The 21,670-nt window shown below is 33.3% G+C and overlaps 1 protein-coding gene across 7 annotated transcripts; it reads right to left on the reverse strand.

The window, feature by feature from the left end:
- Positions 1-1,561: 1,561 nt before the first annotated feature.
- Positions 1,562-20,563, reverse strand: LOC115989425 (probable LRR receptor-like serine/threonine-protein kinase At1g07650). Of its 7 annotated transcripts, none has more exons than XM_031113099.1 (24): positions 20,385-20,563; positions 17,149-17,326; positions 16,314-16,385; positions 16,155-16,223; positions 16,006-16,077; positions 15,660-15,731; positions 15,461-15,532; positions 15,248-15,319; positions 15,084-15,155; positions 14,888-14,950; positions 14,687-14,758; positions 13,683-13,751; positions 12,901-12,966; positions 11,580-11,642; positions 11,453-11,488; positions 11,307-11,347; positions 10,719-11,092; positions 10,455-10,650; positions 9,988-10,122; positions 8,985-9,103; positions 8,625-8,835; positions 8,279-8,516; positions 6,393-6,543; positions 1,562-2,199 (listed from the first exon to the last, which is right to left on the reverse strand). In XM_031113099.1, exons 1-24 carry the CDS (start codon positions 20,482-20,484, stop codon positions 1,825-1,827), a joined length of 2,988 nt encoding a protein of 995 aa, XP_030968959.1. In that variant the 5' UTR covers positions 20,485-20,563; the 3' UTR covers positions 1,562-1,824. The 7 variants fall into 7 exon arrangements, with proteins under 7 accessions (XP_030968959.1, XP_030968958.1, XP_030968960.1 ...); XM_031113098.1 differs by having other exon boundaries at positions 14,888-14,959; XM_031113100.1 differs by lacking the exon at positions 16,155-16,223 and having other exon boundaries at positions 14,888-14,959.
- Positions 20,564-21,670: the final 1,107 nt, after the last annotated feature.

A 21,670-nucleotide genomic window follows, 5' to 3' on the forward strand; every position in this document is an offset into this window, starting at 1 on the left:
CTCACAGCCAAAATGGGCATTTCCCCCTTTCTCACAAACTTTCCCGCAAAATGCCCCTTGTCTGAAACTATTTAGAGAAATGCCCATGTTTTGAAACTCGATTTTTGGACAATTGAGTTGTAGCGAACTTGGACTTAGGGGGGAAAAAAAATTCTGGAACTCGAGTTCCTTTCAAAGAACTCGAGTTCATGGAACTCAAGTTCCACAAAAATATTTTCAAGGAACTCGAGTTCCACAATTTTTTTTTTTTTTAAATTTTCAGTTCGCTATAACTTAATTGTCTAAAAATTGAGTTTTAAATTAAACTCAATTTTTAGAAAATCGAGTTTCAAAACAGAGACATTTCCCTAAATAGTTTGAGAAATGGGGCAAAATGCTAGAACGTTTGTAAGAAAGGGGCAAATGCCCATTTTGGCGTCAAGGTCACATATGAGGTAACTACAACACTTTACCTCTAGGACTTTATATGCAGCATTTTTCCACGTTACCATGGCTTCATGACCCAAAAAATGTTGCTCACGGTGGTACTTGCTAATTGAGCAAAGCAAGTACTTAAATGGGTGGGGCGGGGGGTGCATTTTGTAACCTACTCCCATGTACTGTCAATATATGTTACGTCTATGTTATGTGGGAATTAATCCCATTAAACAGGCGAGGTCATGCCCAGTAACAGGCAACCCAGTTGATCAAATTCTAACATCTCTCACTTGCACATAGTGGGCATGGCCCAACCATGCATCTCTCATTCCATTATCCTCTTTGTTCATATTGGTCAATAGGCTGTGCGACCATTGAGCACACCTATAGAAAAGATTTCATAGCACTAAACCAAATCTTATTTAAAGTCTGGGATAACAACATCCATAAAGTGTTTTGTTATGCCCCGACTCATTTGGCCACATTTGATTAAACATCTCTAAACGCTCTTGAGTCTAACAGCTCAAAATTATGAGTAACCTCCACTAAGAGAGGTAGAGATTATTTGGTGTGTGATCATGACAAAGATTATGTGACTAATGTTTAAAACCTCAATCTGTTAGTTAGGGAAATTTAATTAACATTTGATGATTCCACATATTTGTAATATTATATTTCCAAGCATAGGAGTACACCAATTTTTTATTTTTTATTTTTTTTAAAAAGAAGTCAATTATCATTAAAAATACTTGGGCCTTTTTATAATGGAGCTGGGGCCTTAGGCCTAGTTATTCCTTGGGCCGGCCTGGAAGCAATTTTGGTATAAACCTACAGATTGTACCGATAAGATGCATAAATGGCATATGGCTGACTTAAATTGCACCGGGGAGAATGTGGAATGAACCAATGCAAGGCTTCGATCTGTGTTCGCTACTCCCATAATTAATCATCTGACTATACTGTCTAATGTAAAATTTACAATCATCAAGAAGGAATCATTTTCGAAAATACCGTTTGGCTTCATGCCTTCATCTTATAGAGCAAATACTGGTCCACAAGTTGACAAAATGCTAAATAAATGTGTGCTTTTCGCAGAGCAAATTCTCTCTCCCAACCAAATCCCATTCAAAGTATTATCTTGGAATTAAAACCACAAAGCTCATAGTTTCTTATCATTAAACAAGCACAATGCTCGTCACATAAGCTGGAGCCTTAGTTGCTTATTTATATATATATATATATATATATATATATATAGGTTCAACAAGGTATACATTTTTTTTTGAACCGTAGATTACTTTACATCTAACGGTGAGCAAAACACTATTAACCATGTTTGTAGAGTTATTACATGCCTATGTAAACTAATTTTACTTAAAATCCCACATTTATTGCCATCCACACTCCTCATTCATTTTGATTAGTGGAATAGATATTGTGGGCAGATGTGGAAGAAGAACCAATCCATGTTGCATTTGATGATTGAGTAAGGCTCTGACTTTCCATTGATTTTGGTCGTGAGCTCTCACCATATTGATCTCTTAAGGCTTCAAACCCCCATTCATTGCCATAAATACTTGGGCCTCTGGTCAATTCATCAATGACAATCCGGCCTTCAAGCATGTTCACTACTGCAGTCATGACAGGCCTAAGCACTGGTGATGGATTAGTGCATAATAAAGCTACTTTAATCATTCTAAGTGCCTCTTCCTTGCTGAAATCAGACCCCAATTCTGGATCCACCAATTCCATCAAATCCCCTCTCTGTTGTAACACGATGGCCTAAAATGACAAATGAAAAGAGTTTGTAAGTTATTAAAAGAAAAAACAAACAATTCAATTCTGCTTTTTTCTATCAATGATGTTCCCCAAGTTAGCAAACAATGGGCAACCATGTTAATTAAATGGGAAAATACTATCACACACATAGTACACATGCTCACAAAAATTAAGGGAAAACATTTCTTGAAGTCACAATTTGGAAGTTGAAGTCACAATTTCAAACTTCAAAATCGAGATTTCAAGTCACGTTTTCCCCTTTTTTTTGTGAGTGTATGTACTATGTGTGTAATAATGCGTGAAATAAACATTACTCTAATTAAAATATGAAAAGAAAATTAACAGTTAATAATGAAAAAAAGAATGACATTTTCATTAAAATATAAAAGCAATTAATATCAACATTTGTTTTGTAAATTCATCCTTTTCATTTATTAACCAAACATAATTTAATTTTCCTGTATTTTAAAGGTATCTAACGAGTTTTTTTTTTTTTTTTTTGGGTGTGTGTTTGTGCTTGTTCATAAAAGAAGTAGGAGTTTGGAGATCAAATCCAAGTTTTTCTCATGGAAAGAACTCACAGACATTTTTTTCCATCCGATAATTTGAACATGTGGACACTGTTATTGAATTATATGATGTTAAGACAACATCACTCGTCAGCACATCACTCTAATTACAACAAATAAAAATTAGTTATGCTTGTAAGTGAACAAAAACTGTTTATGAACAACTCGAGCTCGACTTAAAATAAAAATTTATGGGTTCTTTTTTCTTTTCTTTTTTTGGCTGAATGAAATATTATTAACCAAAACAAAGAAAAACATTATGGAGAATACTGGGCAGCCTTACCCAAGATAACATTAACAAAACTTGCTGGGGAGTGGGGCTAAATCCCATATGAAAATAACTACAGATAGAGCTATGTAGAGACCACTTAGCAAACATATGAGTATCAATATTTGCATCCCTATAAACCCACCTGGATTTAATGGCTTCAAAAGCTGGAGAAGAAATTATCATTATGGAAACGTCTTTATTTATCCAAGGGTGGTAGGCTCACTTTATTGAAGAGCACTCTTTCTAGTCTTCCTACTTATTTTTTATCATTATTTACTATTCCTATAGCTGTGGTTGCTAAGCTGGAAAGAATCCAAAGAAACTTTTTTGGGGATTGTCTAAGGGGAGTTTCAAATACCCTTTGGTGGCGTGGGACAAGGTTTGCTCACCTATTGAAATGGGAGGTTTGGGGATAAGAAATTTAGAGTCCTTTAATCAAGCTTTATTCGGGAAGTGGTTGTGGAGATACGGGCATGAAGTTACTCATCTTTGGCAAAGGGTTATATCCACTAAATATGGGGAGGGTCAAGGGGGTTGGAGTACTAAAGTTTGTAGGAGAACTCGTGGGTGTGGTTTGTGGCGTAGACACGTAGTATTAATGAAGGGTGGGAAAGCTTTTCTAAGCATTTTTCCTTTGTTGTGGGTGATGGTACCCGGATTCATTTCTGGCATGATAGATGGGTTGGGGTTGATTCCCTTAAAATCCTCTACCTTGAGTTATATGTGATTTCAACTAATAAGGAAGCTTGTATTTTTGATGTTGTGAGTCATCAAGAGGGGGATGATGTTAGATTTTGGAATTTGAGACTTTATAGGGATTTTGAAGACTGGGAGCTTGTTGCTTCTTTTTCTCTTCTTGATTTTATTCAAGCTCATCTTCACATGGAGTAGGCAATGATTCTTTGTGTTGGGGTCTTAATGGAAATGATAAGTTTGATACTCGTTCCTTTTATAATGAGTTAAGGGCGACTCCCAACTCTATCTTCCCTTGGAAGGGCATTTGAAAAGCAAAGATTCCCAAAATGGTGGTTATTTTATTTTATGGACGGCAGCTCATGATCGCATTCTTACATTGGATAATCTCATGATTAGAGGTCGCCCTTTGGCAAATTGGTGTTGTATGTGCTGGTGCAGTGGGCAATCTGTGGACCATCTCCTTATTCACTGTCATATGGCGAATTCTTTATGGGTTTTTATGCTTCAGGCTTTCAGTATTCAGTGGGTATTGCCTAGCTCCGTGGCAGAATTATTATTTTGTTGGAATCATTGGCTTGGGAAACATGATTAAGATATTTGAAATTTAATTCCAAGATGTTTGATATGGACTATATGGATGGAGCGTAATCGTCGGTCCTTTGAAGATTCTGAGAAGTCTTTGGTTGAGTTAATAGGCTTATGCCAGAAAGTCTTTTTAATTGGTCTCAGTGCTGGGGCTTTACAAAATGTTCTTCTATTGTTCAGTTTTTTTCTTCTCTTAGTTTGGTCTCGTAATTGCTTTCTTTTTTGTTCTGTTTTGTACTTTGCTGTGTTCATTCTCGTGAACACATTGATGTTTCTTTTTCTTTTCTTCATCAATAATAATTCTTATATTACCTATCAAATAAATAAATAAATAAATAATTGTGTTTGTGAATAAGCTTGTGAACATGAAAGTTTGATTTGACAATATATAGTATTATAGTTTTATACGTATACTTGTCTAGAATTATATTTATATAGAATGGATTATGTAGGTTTTTGTTAGGACATATGTGTTTCACTTGTTAGAAATATATGTCAGTATTTTTTGTAATTGGCTTATCATTTGACAAAACGCACTTTACTTGTATTTGGATAGATTTAGGATGTGTTTAAATACTTCAAGAAACCATGTTTCAAGATTAAGTGTTGAAGTCTTCAAGTCTGTCCAAGAAAACAAGCTGATAGTGCAAATTCATTAAAGCTCGACAGCTGGCTCGACAGCTGCATCTATCGAGCTTAAGAAAGCTGTTCAAAGCCCCGTGTGCTCGACACCTTCTCGACAGCTGCTCGACACCTTCTATCTATCGAGGTTTAAGAATTTCAGAATTCTGATCTGATTTTCTTGGGATCTGTGAATATGTCTTTGGGTTTTCTTTTCTCCTAACCCTAGACATATAAAATGATTTTTTTTAAGGGCCGTCAAAGAGTTCACAAGTTGCACAAGCATTGAGCAAACTCTGTTCAAGCCCTAGTTCATCTCTTTCTCTTGAAGAAGTTGCTGTGTATGTGCACCATAGGGTTTTGTGACCAAGCATCTTCTTGATCTTCATCATGTGGATGAACTGAAGAATTTTGCAACCAACAATCTTCTTAGTTGGTGATTGAAGTCGCGTACTGGGATCCGCGCAATTGGTTAGTCACGTACTTGGGAGTCGTGTATCAGAAAGGGGAACTGTCACTATAGAACAAGTCCAATTGGGTATTGGGGTAAGAGTTCAACTATAGGTTGGTAAGGTACTTGGGATTCCTTTACTTGTAACCGCTTGTTGTGATAATAGTGGAGTTTCAGGAGTGGTGATCTGAAAATCACCCGGTGGGATTTTTGCCGTTAGGTTTTCCCCATTCGTAAACAAATCACCGTGTTATTTATTTTCCGCTGCATAATTAGTTTATTGGTGATTTGTTTGTGCTACCACGCGTTTGCATGATAAATTGATTAATTAATAACTTGGTTAATTAATTAATTAATTTCTATCACAAGGGGTCATTCAATTTGTGACCTATCAGTTTTGTAAATAGGTTCATATAATATCAAATTAGTTATTATACGTTATTGATAATATAGAGTGCATTAGTAGTAAAAATTCATAGATTTGTGATGGGATAAAAAATTTAATCATGATTTTATTATATATGGGAAAATAATAAGTTCATCAAGTAGCTTGTGAACAAGCTCGTGCTTGTTCAACAAGAAAATGAACTAAGCTTGAACATTAATCTCGTTTGGTGATGAGCTTAAGCTCAGCTCATGTTTGAAATGAAATTAATTGAACAAGCCCTAAAATTTTAATACTTGGCTCAGCTCAGCTTGACTCATTTACAGCCCCTTATGCAACTTGAACCTTGAAAATGCAACCAAAAAGAAAAAGATGGAAAAAAAATTTTTTTTTAAAAATAACCTTAATTTGCCTAACTCTCTCACATGTATGTTTTCAACTAAATGATGTTTATTTTCCAACTTGAACCCAGTGAAACATAATGCAGGTTAACCTAGTCAAATGGAGTAGTTCCAAAAGAAGAAACTTGGGTTCATATTTCTACCCAAAAAAAAACCTTGTATTCATTATATTCTTTAGCTATAAATTTCAAAACAACAGGAGAATGATGTATCTTACCCAATCTAAAAGGCATACGAAGTTTTGATTTGGTCGATATTTCATGTTGTTCTTCCCAGCAATAATTTCCAATGCAACAACTCCAAAACTATAAACGTCCGCTTTGTAGGTTAGATGACCCCATAATGCATATTCTGGCGCCATATAGCCTCTGCAGCACATAAATTTATCATGATATTTGGTTCACTAATATGATTTTATGAACTTCTAAATCCAAAAAGGCCAACATCAGTCAATTACCAACCATCAGATTACCAATCAATTGTTATGTATGCAATCATGCAATTAATAAGGCCACCATAAGTGAGTTTTTTTTTTTTTTTTTTTTGAAGCAACCACTTGTGAGTATAGCTTCATTGAGCTAGAAGCAATAACAAAACTACTAAAGTAAGAGTAATAAGTAAATTAAAATAGAGATATTATGTTTTCTAAAAGTAGCAAAGTGGATCAAAGTTAATGAGTAGTTGCACTAAAAGATTTTTTTTTTTTTTTTTTTTTTTTTGGTGGTAGGGGTAGGGGTGGGGGAGGGAATTATTCCATACGTCCAATCTGCTATATCTCCCTGTTTATGTGAGAAGGTGGGGACATTATGGTTTGGCCAAAGAATTTGACCTATAATGATAATTGATTTTGTTGGACTTGATTGATCGTGATTGGTGTTGATGGCAGTTTCAAGAGTGTCTAGTGTTACTTTAAATGGTGAATGGAAATGGAAACCACCTAGAAGTGAAGCTATTAGTGCTGTAGTTAGAATGCTTGTTGGATCAGTTGCATGATGAAGATAAGGTGAGGTGGACTCTTACAACTAATGGTGTTTTTCTTGCCCTTCTACTTGGGAAGCCATAAGAGTTAGGAGTGGTGAGGTGGATTGGTGGAAATTGGTGTGGAATACTGTTGTGGTGAGGTGGATTGCCATTCTAGTCCCTTCTCTCAAACTATTTGTAAGCGAGTTGGCAATGTCCTGGCAGGAGTGTCCCCTGTGACTGGTTGGAGTTTGATGCAATGGGGGTGTTCTCAGGTGGTTAGTAAAGTTGTTGTGGCAACAATAGTATATCACATTTTGAGGTTGAGAAATCAGATACTGAATTAGGCCCATTGATTTCCAAGAATCACAAGGTGAAGAATATCTTGAATGATGTGAGATGGAGGCCTGGAGCTTTTCTTCCTTCCAAACCTTCAATCAATGGTCAAGCTCTCTGTTCTAAGCTGAGAATTCAGCTACGAATGGGCTTTGTTTTGTGCTGCCAGATTTGTTTTCTAGCTTCTTGTTTTTTGTGACTGGCTTCTGGCAGAGGTTGACAATGTGTCTGGGGTTTCGGAGGTTCATCTGTTGTCCCAGGTGCTTATATAGCTGCTGGTTTTAGTAATTGCAGATAAGTTGCTCTGTGTAAGGGTGAATTGTGTTGTTGCTTGTGGGTATTGGGCAGAGGTTTATGTGCATTTGGGGGTATTGTAGGGGGTTGCTTTGACAACCTAGTGTCTGCAGCATGGCAGCTTGTATTTTGTGTTGTTTGAGCTGTAATTGTGTCATTTTGGTTGATAATGTTTGCTTATTCATTAGAAAAAGGGGGTGTAGCATTAGAATTCAGTTTAAAAAGCATGGACACTATTACATGTTGATGCAAAATAGATATAAAATCCAGTCAAGTACTTTGGTCAATACTCTTCTGACAGTATTTTCTATACTTGTCTTAGTGCGGAGATTTCATTCAGGCCATATTCTGGTGTACTTTTCAGGGCCCAACTAAAATTACCAACATATAAGATCGGCATCAAATCGCAATACCTCATAATCAAGATCTGCAAAGGTAATGAAATAGAAGAGAGGGAAAAAATAGACTCCAAAAGGAAGTACAGAGGGGGAAAAAGAAAGAAAGTCAGCTCACATTGTTCCAGCAATTCTGGTGCTAATGTGTGTGTTCTCCTCTTCATCGAGCTTGGCCAATCCAAAGTCAGAGATCTTAGGGTTAAGGTCTCTGTCAAGCAATACATTAGTAGATTTAATGTCTCTATGAACAATTTTCAACGTTGATTCCTCATGCAAGAAAGCTAGACCTTTTGCTATACCCGCACATATTTTCTGTCTTGCAGGCCAATCCAATTTTAACCAGCCATTTGCAGGACCTGAAATTGATGTCCAGAACCCAATCAATGAAATTCATGATTAGTGTTTGTCCTCATTCTTCTATTATCAACATAAAATGCATGGTAAGGTATAAAACATTAGCTTACCAAACAACACATGTGCAAGGCTATTGTTTTCCATATACTCATATACCAACAATAATTGTTTTCCTTCAATACAACATCCATACAGTCTAACAAGATTTGGATGTTGTAAACCAGATATCATGCCTATTTCATTCACAAATTCACGACTTCCTTGCCTTGATTTTGAAGAAAGTTGCTTAACCGCAATTACTGTACCATCGGATAGTATACCCTACATCAAGAATAGAAAAATATACATTTTCAAGTATGTATTTTATTGTGTAACTCTTCAAATGTCAAGGATCAACAAGGAGAATAAGAATAAGAATAGAAGGATGAAAAGAAAACTCATTCTAAAAAAGAAAAAGAATTGTCAGGTACCTTGTAAACTGATCCAAAACCACCCTCCCCCAGCTTGTTTGCAGCATTGAAGTTATCAGTGGCAGCTTTTATTTGTCTATATGTAAAAAAACCAGTTTGCAAGTCTAATCCTTTTAACTCTGTCAAAGGCATCAACTAAGATGTCAGAATGCATCTTATAGTATAACAAGACCAATGTTTAACAAAAAAAAAAAAAAAATGCATGCTCTTGAATAGTTAGATGAATCTTAAAGAGGATAAGAAAATTAAAGGCTTTGGATGAACACTATATTGTCGGAGAAGCTGTGAGGGGGGACCAGGGGGGGTTGTGAAGGAGAAATATATGAAGTATGAACAAGTACAGGAAACCCTAAGTTTTTAGATTTTGTTTTTTTCCTCTTTCTCAATTACAAGTACTTTATTGGGAATCAAAAAACTAAATGGAAAGGTGAAAATAGTCCATTCATTTATCATAGAATGAGATAGCTTGACACTTGTGACAAGATCATTTTGCAACTAAAATAAGAATATTAAACGAACAAACCAAATTTCACGTGACTTTGAGGACAAGTTGAGAGTGAAATCTTTCAAAATAATATTTTCTATATCAGAAACTTGGTTTATGAAAATATTTAGACATTAGTTGACTACAGAGAACTTAAGCCAAAAATGCATTATTCTATTGAAAAATTACTTTAGGCAGATTTTTTTTTTCCTTTTTTAAAAAAGCAATGATATAGGCTTTTTTTTTTTTTTTTTTTCATGATTCCATGGCTCATTATCATCAAAATTGGAACTAAATGACCCAAATCATCATGCATCATCCCAAAGAAAAGATTATATGCTCTGAGCCTAGAAATCCTATAGTTTCTTTTGAAAGTGTACTTTGGACTGCTGATCTTCTAGGGAAAGATAAATAAAAATAAAAGTTTTCATTTTCTATACATTGTTCCAACTTCCTGCCATAATAGGAGATAGTGAATACTGTCATGTATAATTTCCACATAAGATTTGCACAAATTACCATTTTCCCTTGATTTCCTCCCTCCCAAACAACCTTTCCACCAAAGAATGCCCAAAATCATAAAAATGAGGAGTAGCACCACAACTACAGCTCCGACCACAATCTTCATCTTGCCATCATTAGGGAGACTGAAATCTACAGAAAATGAAAATAACTAAGGACAGTAATTTTAAGACTGCATTCTGAAATATATTTAGCACTATACAAAAAATCCAAAGCAAGATAGCAACATATGGTTAAAAGACAAACAGCCATAGCATTGTTATAAAATGATGAAGATCATGGTATAGTTTTTTGTAGTCTTCCATCTAAATGTACTTTAACATGGTTTTGAGTCTTTCATCTAAATGCAGATACATATGGAGTTCTAGATCCACTAAATTCCTATGATTCCACAGTTCATCAATCTAATCTGAGTATGGAAGAAATTGGACAACAATAAGATTCTCAAACTCCAATACAATTACCATTTTCCACAGAGATAGCTGATATGAGGGGACCATAATTTCCTCTCTTTGGGGCATCTGTTGTTCCTTTCCCAGCCCAAAAAAAGCGAATCATCAAAACATTATTTGTTACATTTGCTTTATATTCCTTAACAACTGCTTTATCAACCCCTGGTGCAGCATTTTCAATATCAAAATCTTCCAACACCAATTTTTCCTGCAGCAAATTAACTCAATTAACTCCTCTACTATAATATACAGATGGAAATAAATTTGATAGAATACCTGCACATAAATATCAAATATCCGCCTTCCAAGACTGTAAAAAGATCTATTGTCTCTGATTACTATCTCCGCAAAGTGAAGTTTCAATTTATAAGGTCCGTTTGCTAGGCAGCGGGCATAGTATGTGATTGAAAGAGGAGACAGGCGTGCACTTGTGTATAGTTCAGACTCATTCATTTTGAGTATGGATACATTGTTTGCTACATAGTCATTTCCGGTAGTGTTTAAATCCCAAAATCGTCCAGAGCTACTGAATCCCCAGTTCTCCTTCCAAACAAAACTTGCTGGTCCAGCTGGGTGATAATCCGCTTCATACTTTATGTTTCCAACGGTTTTTGCTTTCCCACCACAATTTATATGTACTTCATAATAATCTATATAGAAGCAGCACCAAATCAAGCAGACATAATAAAAAAGCAATGAAATTTCCATATTATTTCTAATTAATTTATGTAGTTGTCTTGTACAAAATGAAATATTAAACTGAACTCTTTTCTTCATTTTGGAAAGAAATTACAAAAAAGGCAGGCCCAACTAGGTAACTGAAGCATATACCTCATACTTTGATTTCAATAGATATATAATTACCTTTTGAACATGGAGAGTCCTTCAGGCACTCACTAAGTGATCTTAATCAGTGAAGCAGATAAAGTGTCAGTTATCCAAGATAAAAGTGAAAAAGACAACATTAAGAGCATCTGTTCTTCTAAAAAGTTTACAAGTTTGAAGCTTACAAGTTGTCCATTCCAGAAAAGCTTTTGAACAAATTTCTGATGCAATGGAAAAATTAGTTACTTTCAAAAAACTGGAAAGGTTAAGAAGAGAGCAAAGTGTGTAAAGCTCCAGTAGGTAAAAACTTACAGATTGTCTCGACATGATGGTGCAGAACGCTCTGACAAATTATTGTAAGAAAGATCTACTGGGCTACACAAAAAGCATAATTATTATATTGTACCTCACTATAATTCCAAACAAGAACAAGAGTAAATTTTAAAGAGTATTTTGCTAAAATTGTCAACATTTTAAACTATTCAAGATGGAAAGTGTTAGAAATTATGTTTCAAGAGGCCAAAGCCTATTGTAGGCTCATGTACTTGTAGATCAAGCATATTAACTTCGGGTTAGTTTAGGGTTAGCTTAGAGTTCTCAATTCTATAAACCATACATTAATTTCATTTTGAACACAAGTCATATAACAAAGAAGTAGCCAACAAAGGTTTTCTGGTGTGGACATAAGCTGTCATGCCAAAGCACATTAAGGCCGTATCCAATACACATTAAGGTGGTACCCAATATTTGGCAAGCCATGCCATCTTGAATCTATTCCTCAACCATCAAGCCCTGACAACACAATCACCTACAAGCAGGAGGTAGAGAACCTGACATGCAAGTGCAACAAAGCCCAGAAATCCCCTTGGATTCGAATCTGGTAGGTAATTCAAAGTGTGGATAGAAATTGTAATTGACAAGAGGTAACGTCCATACACACAATTTAAGTCCACTAGAACCACCAAGTAGTTCAGGCACAATCAACGCTATCCACACACAATACTTCCATCAATTGGTTTTGGCATTTGGTGTCAGCCATCATCATCAATAGTGGCCATTCACTATCAGCGTCATCTGTCTTGTGCATTTCTAGATTTCTCATGACATTCAAGTCCTTAGGAACTCAAGGTTCCACCATAAGTTTTAGGTGGTGTCAAAGATATTGTGGCCCAAGAGGTCCAAACCTATTGTAGAGTGGAGCAAGCATTAACACTATAGTTCTCTATTATATAAACCATATATTGGATTCACTACAAATACAAGTCACATAGAAGGATGTAGCTGTCAAGGTCTTTCCACTATAACTAACCCCATAAAAGACCGTGAAATGAAGCACTATCCAAAGTGAAGTATATAATATCCCAAAAAATGTTATTATACACTCCCTATTGCACACTCCACACACACTGCCTTTTGGAATTGTGTGTTTTTAAAACACAATTTTAGTTAAAATTGCGAGATCATGTTCTAAAAACACGATTTCAATCATGTCGCAGTGTGTACTTTGAGTGAGTAATAAGGAGAGTGTAACTATCATTACTCATAATATTATTGTAGTAACTTCAAAAATCAGTTTCTTTATACTCACAAGTCAATGCAAAATTGAAGAAGAATTTAAGATTTAAACCCTTACTGAGTATTATCTTTGTCCTTGATCCATTCTGGAATAGGCCCAGTGAGCAAGTTACTTGTCAGAAACCTATTTAGTAAACAAACAAAAATATCATTGGTTAAACACTTAATAGCATGACCACAGGTGAGTTTGGCATCCTGTATTTTCTGGTAGCTGATTTGCTGAAAGGTGACAAATATATATAAATATATATATATATAATTTATTTCAATTTTTTTTGAAGCTATTTTATTTGTTTATTTGGCAAAAGGTGAGAAAAAACTGGATTTAATAAAATATTCTTGCTAAAATAAGAGGATGCCAATCAGACACCATGTTAAAGGGTCCTACTCTATTTTCTCTAGTAAAGACCTAGTTATTTAAGGTCATTTTAGGATTATTCTAAAGGGCAAAACTTAGGTGGAAATCCTTAGGAGCAATATATTAAGTTCTCCAATTAAATTCAAACAAATAGTTGTATTAACCAATAAATCACAAACAATGTTATCTTTTCCAAGGATACTTAAATTCAAACAATGTAACTATGTGTTTTATGGTTTACCCTAATATACTCCATCTAAAGAACTGTACTTAAGTTTTAACTTATTCTAAAAGACAAAGCAAATGGATAGGATTCTAATTTCAGGTGTATACAAAGTGAAGCTCCTTGCAGACTCACCCACAGATGTCGGCCAATAGGCCAAACTTGGTTACACATAGTTGTGTGTGCTTTAGCTGCCTAATTGTTTATTTGAATTTACACTAAGATTGAACTAAGTTAAGGGTTTTTTTGTGAAGATTACAAATATTTCAATCGCGATAAACCATGAAAATCTGGAATTTTTCCATCCAATCTGTTGAAGCTGAGATCTCTGCAAGAAAAGAAGGTTTTTAACTACAGATCTGAACTGAAAATGGAAAAAATTATAAGACAAAATGTCAACGACTAAAAAGGATGCAAGTCAAAATAAAAAACACAATATATTGTAACAACTAATTAATAGAGAAACTCATTAATCAGTTGAGACAATTATGTGCTCTGATACCACATCTCTGTCAAATAGTTCCCATTTTAGCTTAAGTTTCTATTCTACTTTTTAAAAAACTAATGCCGAAATTTGTATTTAAATAACTCTTGCTCTAAGTTCTAGAAAATAAAATATTAACCAAATTTTAAGCCCGTAAATTTGTAAATATAAATAACCTGTTTCTTTTTTTCTTTTTTCTTTTTTATAAGAATAAATAACCTGTTATATTACCAAAAGATTCGGACTTTCATATTTACATATCTATAATTAATAAATGCGATAATTGACCTGTTCAAATGTCCGATCATCCGGGGACTGCAGTACATTCATTTTCCATTAAGAAAGGGCGAAAATGGCCCACTACCACTGTTTCCCGAAAAAATTAGCAATATACCACTGTTTTGGAAATATGTAGGGATCTACCACCTTTTTTGAAACTCGAGTTTGTCGTGAAACTCGAATTTTAAAAACTTGAGTTCTTTGAAAAAATGTACTCAGAAAAATTTTGAAAATTTTTTATGGTTACTTGAGTTCATGGAACTCAAGTACCCCAAAAAATTTTCAAAATTTTTCCATGGTACTCGAGTTCCATAAACTCGAGTACCATGGAAAACTCGATTTCGCTACACTCGAGTACCCAAAAAGTGGTAGATCTCTACATATTTTCGAAACAGTGGTAGATTGCAATATAGTTTGTAAAATGGTGCTATTTGGCTATTTTCGCCATTAAGAAAGGCTATAAATAAGAGGTACAAGGAGAAATGACAGTAGCACTATACAAGGTTTGAAGTTGGGTCATGTCCGATATAGATTCAGTAATTGGTCCAGAGATATTACAACTCTTCAACATTCTGCATTGTAAATAAACTTCTAGTGAGCAACACTATGGTAAATTTTGTTTTCATTCCAGTCTATAGCAATGTTGGTAAATTTTGTTTTCATTCCAGTCTATAGCAATGTTCAACAAAAGAATGACTTACAATCTTTCCATGCCTTTCATGCTACTTAAGTTTGGAAATTTTGAACCCCCTCCAACTAAGTCACTGATCCTTCTACATAGAGTTGCACCATCAATAACTGTTAGCTCTTCAACATTAAATTTCATTAATTAAAACATCACATGAGCATATCCTAGGGATTAAGTTAAGAATTGATATCTTGAAAGGCAGAACTCACAGCTCAGTTAAGTTACTCAAGATAGAAATGTTAGAAGGAATTGGCCCCTCAAAACCACTAGCTTGGATCTCTCTGTTAACAACACAATTCAAATGGATTTAGATCACACCTGAAACCTTTTACTATAAAGAGATTTAGATAAGGATGTAAGAAAAAGCACATACAATTTCTCAAGTTGTTTCCAACTTCGGAAAAAGTCAGGTATTCTTCCAGTGAAGTTGTTACTACTAATTCTACTGCATGTATATCCCAAAACAGAAACATTATTGAACAAAATACAAACAAGAAGAATGCCACAGTCACCAAAATGACTAAGATTTTTTTCAAGTAAAATCTAAAAGTACTATCAATCACAAAAAAAGGTTTTAAACACTTACAGTTCCGTTAATTTGGTCAACTTAGTAAGCGCGAATGGCAACTCTCCCGAGAGATTGTTAGCACTAAGAATGCTACAGTCACCAAAATTAAAGTTGAGGTCATTTCATGTGTTCAAGATTAAGCAAATCAATGACAATTTAGAAATGACAAATCAAAATTTATTTGAAAAATTAAGGGAAAAAACACAAAGAAACTCACAGATTCTCCAAGCTAACCAACTTTCCAAGCTCAAGGGGAACCATTCCTGAAAACAGATTGTTCTCTATACTCCTGAATGTATAATATATTCTTAAATATTAAAGCCGGTTAGACCAAATGGAAGTATGACATAATTTACCATCTATATGACGAGTGATGATAGAAATAGTTCAATTTTTTCTGCTCTGATGTGTCACCAATCACCAATAAACAATTCAAACATTCATTCATTAGGTGATTGACGCCCACTGATCACTTTTATTGCCACATTAGTTTGTAACTTTTATGTTGTTAAATTGTTAGTAACTTGAGTATTTTCTAGAAGAATGATAAAATAAGAGCATACATATATCTAAGTGCGGTAATGTTTCCCAAGAAGCCTGGAATTGGTCCTGATAAGTTGTTCACAGAGAGGGTCCTGTAGCAAATTCATTTAATTAAATAAGAATGAGCCTATAATGGCTAATCTTGGACATGAACTGAGAAATCACTTACAAAAATTCCAACTTTGTAGAAGCCCATTCGTGGGGTATGTTACCACTAAGGAAGTTACGATTGAGATTACTATAATCAAGAGGAAATTGTGCAATTATGTGGTTAAATCAATTATGGGAGTGCTAATTAGTAAAATAAATAATGGGTACTCTTTCTTACAGGTACGTCAGGTAGTGTAGCTTCACTAGAGATCGTGGAAGCTTACCGTCGAGATCCTGCCCTTTAAGAACCCTATGTGACAAGGATGTTTTGAATTGTTTAGAATAAAGAGGGAGAGAAAGAGAGAGAAAAAGAGAGAAAGTATTAATAAAATTTTGGGATAAGATCTCTTATTAATGCTCTATTTCCGTCTCATTTTAAAAAAATTAAATAAATATTATGTGCTTACAACTAACTAAAAATTTGAGAGAATCAAGATTCAATTGGAATAGAGGGGATCATTTTCCCAAAATTGTAAATAATAGTATTTATTACACATAAATTGTTTTACACACTTTTACACATACTCCAAAAGCAATGGAAATAAGTCTGGATTTGGAAATCGTGACTTTAATTTCAATTGAATAAAACAAACTCTACATATTGTATAATTTCTCAAGCAATACAATAAGACCCATATATAATAGAGGTGGCAATTTTTACCTAAACCTATTAACTCACCCATGACCCACTTAATTTGAGTAAGTCTTGACCCAATCCAATTAAATATTTGGGTTAAATGGACAAGACCCAAATGGGTAATATAATTAAATAAGTCTTAGTAGGTAAGCCAACTAGGTACTCAAGTATCCATCTAAAATTTAAAGTTTAATACATACATACATACATATATATATATATATTTATATATAAAAAAAAAGAAGGAAGAAGCTACGGAAAACCCTAATAAGCTAAACCAGCTGCCACTTCTTCCATCTAACGAGGCGAAAATTTTCACACTATGCAGTTTGTTCTTTTGGTTGATTAGCAAAATAAAAGTTTAACTTTTACTTACAATGCAACGACGTGGCATACACTATCAGGGTAGGAGCAATCGCAAAAGAGAGAATTGTTGTATGGTGGCTTCCAATCCAATTTTGGCGTTAACCAACTTAGGTCATTTTTGCATTGTTCCACATTGATATTCCAGTCTTTCTTTCCCAATTGTTCAGCTATTTCACCAAGGGCTTTCACTGCATGATAAATCAAACTTAATCAATTTCCTTTTAACCTTTTACCTTTTTTGTTGGCTTAGATTTAATATAGTCAATAGCATTGAAATTCCTTAACCAAGTAATAAATTCAAATAATGTAATATTATGATCATAAAAATCTTAATTAAAGTTTAAGTAAAAAATGTTATGTCCACAACATTTTCACAATAGATCGTAAGTGGCAGGTTACTATTAGCTGTTTTGGATGGACAAAAAAGTAATTTAAATTGTGGATTCAAATTAGAACCATAAAAACTTATTACCGTAAAACTTGAACCTTGAGATGTGTATTAAAAATTTTTAAAAGGAAAAAAAAAAAAAAAAAAAAAAAAGAATCCAATTGTAATGCCTCATTAATGAATCAAACATGAGTTGCCTCAAGCAAATTAAAAGAATTAAGATCAAATTCTTCAAAGTTTTCTCAAGGTCTTTTCTTCTCCCACATTTTCTTTTGAGCTATGAGAAATTGAATCAGCAATTGGGCTCTTTCATTGGGCCAACTGACTGTGGATACCCTATCTATCTATATAAAGTACTAAAATGGTTGGGCTAATGAGGTGGCACTGAGTTTATTAATGCTTTAATTTCAACATAATAAGTTGAGAGGCTTGAATCTAACCTAGTACCTTTTAGTATTTCTAATTTAAATGTTTAGAGAAGCAAGATTAAAACATAATATTGAGGACAAAATTAATTCTAAATTTTATTATTAGTATAAGAAAAAAATGACTTAATTTATTAATTGGAAAAAATATTAAAATAGTAAATATAAGATAAATGTAACCTATAATTTGTTTTCCTATGCTTGGTTTCAATTGATTTTTTCAAGCCTAGTTTAAAGTTAGTATATGCTTAAGCTATTCGTTCATAATTTAAGCTCACTATAAATACATATTTCAAACAAGTAAAAAATATAAATAATCAATATATAGTCATTCTCTTATGAAGTTCAAACTTCAAAGATTTATATAAATATAAGATATTTCACACAAATTACCTGAAAACTTAAAAAGTAAAATTAAAAATAAATTAACTTAGAAGTATATATCTACAATATGATCATATATTTGAAAATTTTAAAATATTCTATATGTAGACCTTGATTTTCTAAAGATGATGCATGAGTTTTTATTTTTTATTTTTGATTAACTTGAAAGCACCAATATTTACTCTTTCTATCTTAGATTTCATTTTGAAGTATCAAAATATGGATTGATTGCAAAAGACTTTAAAAAACATTGTTAAAGAATTATAAAATTCAACGCATTATTTAGAAAATATTATGATAATATGTTATGATTTCAAGGTTACATATAAGAATATTTTCCTTGATTACAATAGGAGAGTTAAAAGTTAGTTTTATAAAAAGGAGTTTCAATTTTGGAATATTATTTTCTTGGCGCGATGGTCACTCTACAAGTATAAATACTTGTGAGGTGTGAGGAGCAAGGGTCAAGGTTCAAATCTATAAGAAGGAGCTTCACACACATATATACTTAGATTAGGTTAGAGTAGGTTGTGGGTTTTTGGTTGGGTTGATCATAGTGATTTTTGGTTGGGTGCCAATAGTGTTGTTGTCAGCTGTGGGTGATCTAGTAGATTTTTGGTTGGGTTAATCACAGTAAGTTTTTGATTGAGTGTTGGTGGCGGTGGTGGATCATGGTGGTTTTGGGTTTCGATGCTGCATGGGTGATGTGAACTAGTGGGTGATCATGGTGGTTTCAATGGTTGCTATAGGTTGCGGATGATTCTAGTGGTGTCATGGGTTATAGGAAAATGAATTTTTATTGGGTTGTATACTTGTATGTTAAAATAGAAAATGAGATGTAGGGTGTATTGTTAAGTGATGTGTTAAAATAAATAAAGCTGTCTTTTGAGGTGCTAAGGGTTCATTTGGGAACTGCTTATTTTGCTGAAATTGAAAACTTTTTGCTAAAAGTATGTAGAAAAAAGTTAAAATCTGACTTTTGGAGCAATAAAACCCACTTAACAATGCAATGGAACCCAATTTAGGAGAAAAATAAGCTAAAAAGTAAAATAAGTTAACTTTATCTCAAATCCTGAACGCATCCTAAATACTACATTTTTTAGCATCCCAAATGTGAATAGTCTCATCCCCAAAAGATTTGAAAAACATGCAAAAGTAAAATCACACATGAAGCATGTATGAAGACAAATCAATCACTGTCCATTCCAAAGTTGGCGATGAAGGAAAGATTTGAATCCCGTTCCCTTTCTATAGATAAGCTCTTTTTTCTTTTTTTCTTTTTTTCTTTTTATTTTTATAACGCGTTCTATAGTTAAGCTTGTGCAAAAGAGAGTGAGATTGAGAATTAAAATTTTTAATTTTCAACCTCAACCTTAGGTGAGAAAAGTTGAAAAATTAAAATTAAACTGAGATGCTCTCAATCATTGAAAAATTATTGCATCTCCTGAGTCTCAATCCTGGAAGGAAACCTGTGGCTGTGGATGATATACCATGTTTGGAAAAGACAAAGGTTCATATATATCATTTATATATATATTTTTTTTTTCCATATAACTGTCTTTCTCATATCCATGACCAATTTCCTGGCCAACCAAATTTCGGTGGGTTTGTAAGGTTTTTTTAAAATAATAATAATAATATATATATATATATATATATATTTTTTTTTGTTTTAGATTAAAATTGTGCGTTGCTAAACTTTTTTTTTTTTTTTAATATGATGTGATAAAATTATTAGAGGTTTTCAAAACTTCCTTATAGAACCCCCTTTTTTTTTTCTTTTTTCTTTTTTTTAAAGAAACAAACACACACTGACACACATGATACATCTATATAGAACTAAATCAATCAAATAACAATAATCAATCAGAGCAATATATTGGATACCGACTATACTATTTTCGCCTACTCCTTCTAATGTTGAACACAGCTGACTGAGTGCATGTATAGATGTCCAGTCTGAAAGAACAGTTGATCCTATATATGAAATAAAAATATGCAGAAATATATATATAGATAGATAGATAGCAGAGCAAAGAATGTCCTGACCTTCATCACTATGAATTGTCCCTGTTCCAGGTTGTGTTGCCATGCACATAAGTAACAAGAACACTATAAAGCTAATGTAAGGAAGAACAAGCCTTGCCATTATTGTTTGCTCTGCCGACTAGCTAGCTATTCTACGAGCTCTGCTTGCAAACTAAGTGCAGAAAGTCTGATATACCATATATGTAGATATTCAATAATTTAAAGAGTAGGGCCCTTAACATTCAATAATTTTTGTTTTTGCTTTTGAATCTTCAAAAGTTTGGACTACGTCCCATTCCTAAGACATAAAAGAGATTTCTTCATATTACTTTTAATAAAAAATCCTTGTCACGAAATTTATTGTTGGCTTTTTAGGTTTGTCGGGTGCTTTTTCATTTAACGTTTAGCCTGTTTGTTTATATGTTTCTCAAAAAAAAAAAAAAAAACTTGTTTGTTTATATATACTGATTTTTAAAATATTATTAGTTTAATTTCAAGTATAATTTAACTAAATTTTTTTTTAAAAATAAATTAGCGAAATAAGCTTCTGTCAAATTAATGGATGATCTTTACATATAACCCGTAAAAGTCTTTAAATTACGATTATGTGGGTTTATTATTATTATTTTTTCTAGTTTTTTTCATTTTTTAAAATAGGTAATTGAGTGAATCTGGATTTGATGCAATAGCCTTATTCAATAGTGAAATAGTGGCTGAAATTAAAAAGTTGAAAAATCATTTTAATATCAACCCTTGAATTAGATTTTTTTAATAATTTCACAAGATCTCAATTTGTAGTTAAGTTGGTAGGGCGGCTAAATCCAGAATATTTTTACAATAATTTTACAACAAATCATATGTGATAAGCTGTTACTGATTTTAATATGGGACTAATATTGAAATCATTTTTTTTTTTTTTTTTGGTTAGTAGAAAGAAATTATAATATTTTATGTATTTGTGTTTTTTTGGTGATGTTGAAATCAAGTTACTTATTTATTAAATTATAGATATTGTATAAAAGAAATTTCTAAGGCCGCCACACTGAGTTGGCTTGAATTACATCGTAATGTCGGCTACATGGCAAACCAGACTTGTCATACGAACTGTTAAAAAATAAAAAAAAATAAAAAAAGACTTGTCATACGAATTATGACAAGTCGGGTCGTTCTACCGTACCCCCAAAAAAAAGGAGGTCCGGTACTCCTAAATCTGAACCCTTCATTTAGTTCTGTTTTAATCTTGACTGTTGATGTAATTTTAATGGTTTTGGTTACCGGTTAAACAGGTTTTATATATATACCAAAAA

This window comes from Quercus lobata, chromosome 5, assembly GCF_001633185.2.
Source record: "Quercus lobata isolate SW786 chromosome 5, ValleyOak3.0 Primary Assembly, whole genome shotgun sequence".
In the NCBI taxonomy this organism is placed as follows: domain Eukaryota; kingdom Viridiplantae; phylum Streptophyta; class Magnoliopsida; order Fagales; family Fagaceae; genus Quercus; species Quercus lobata.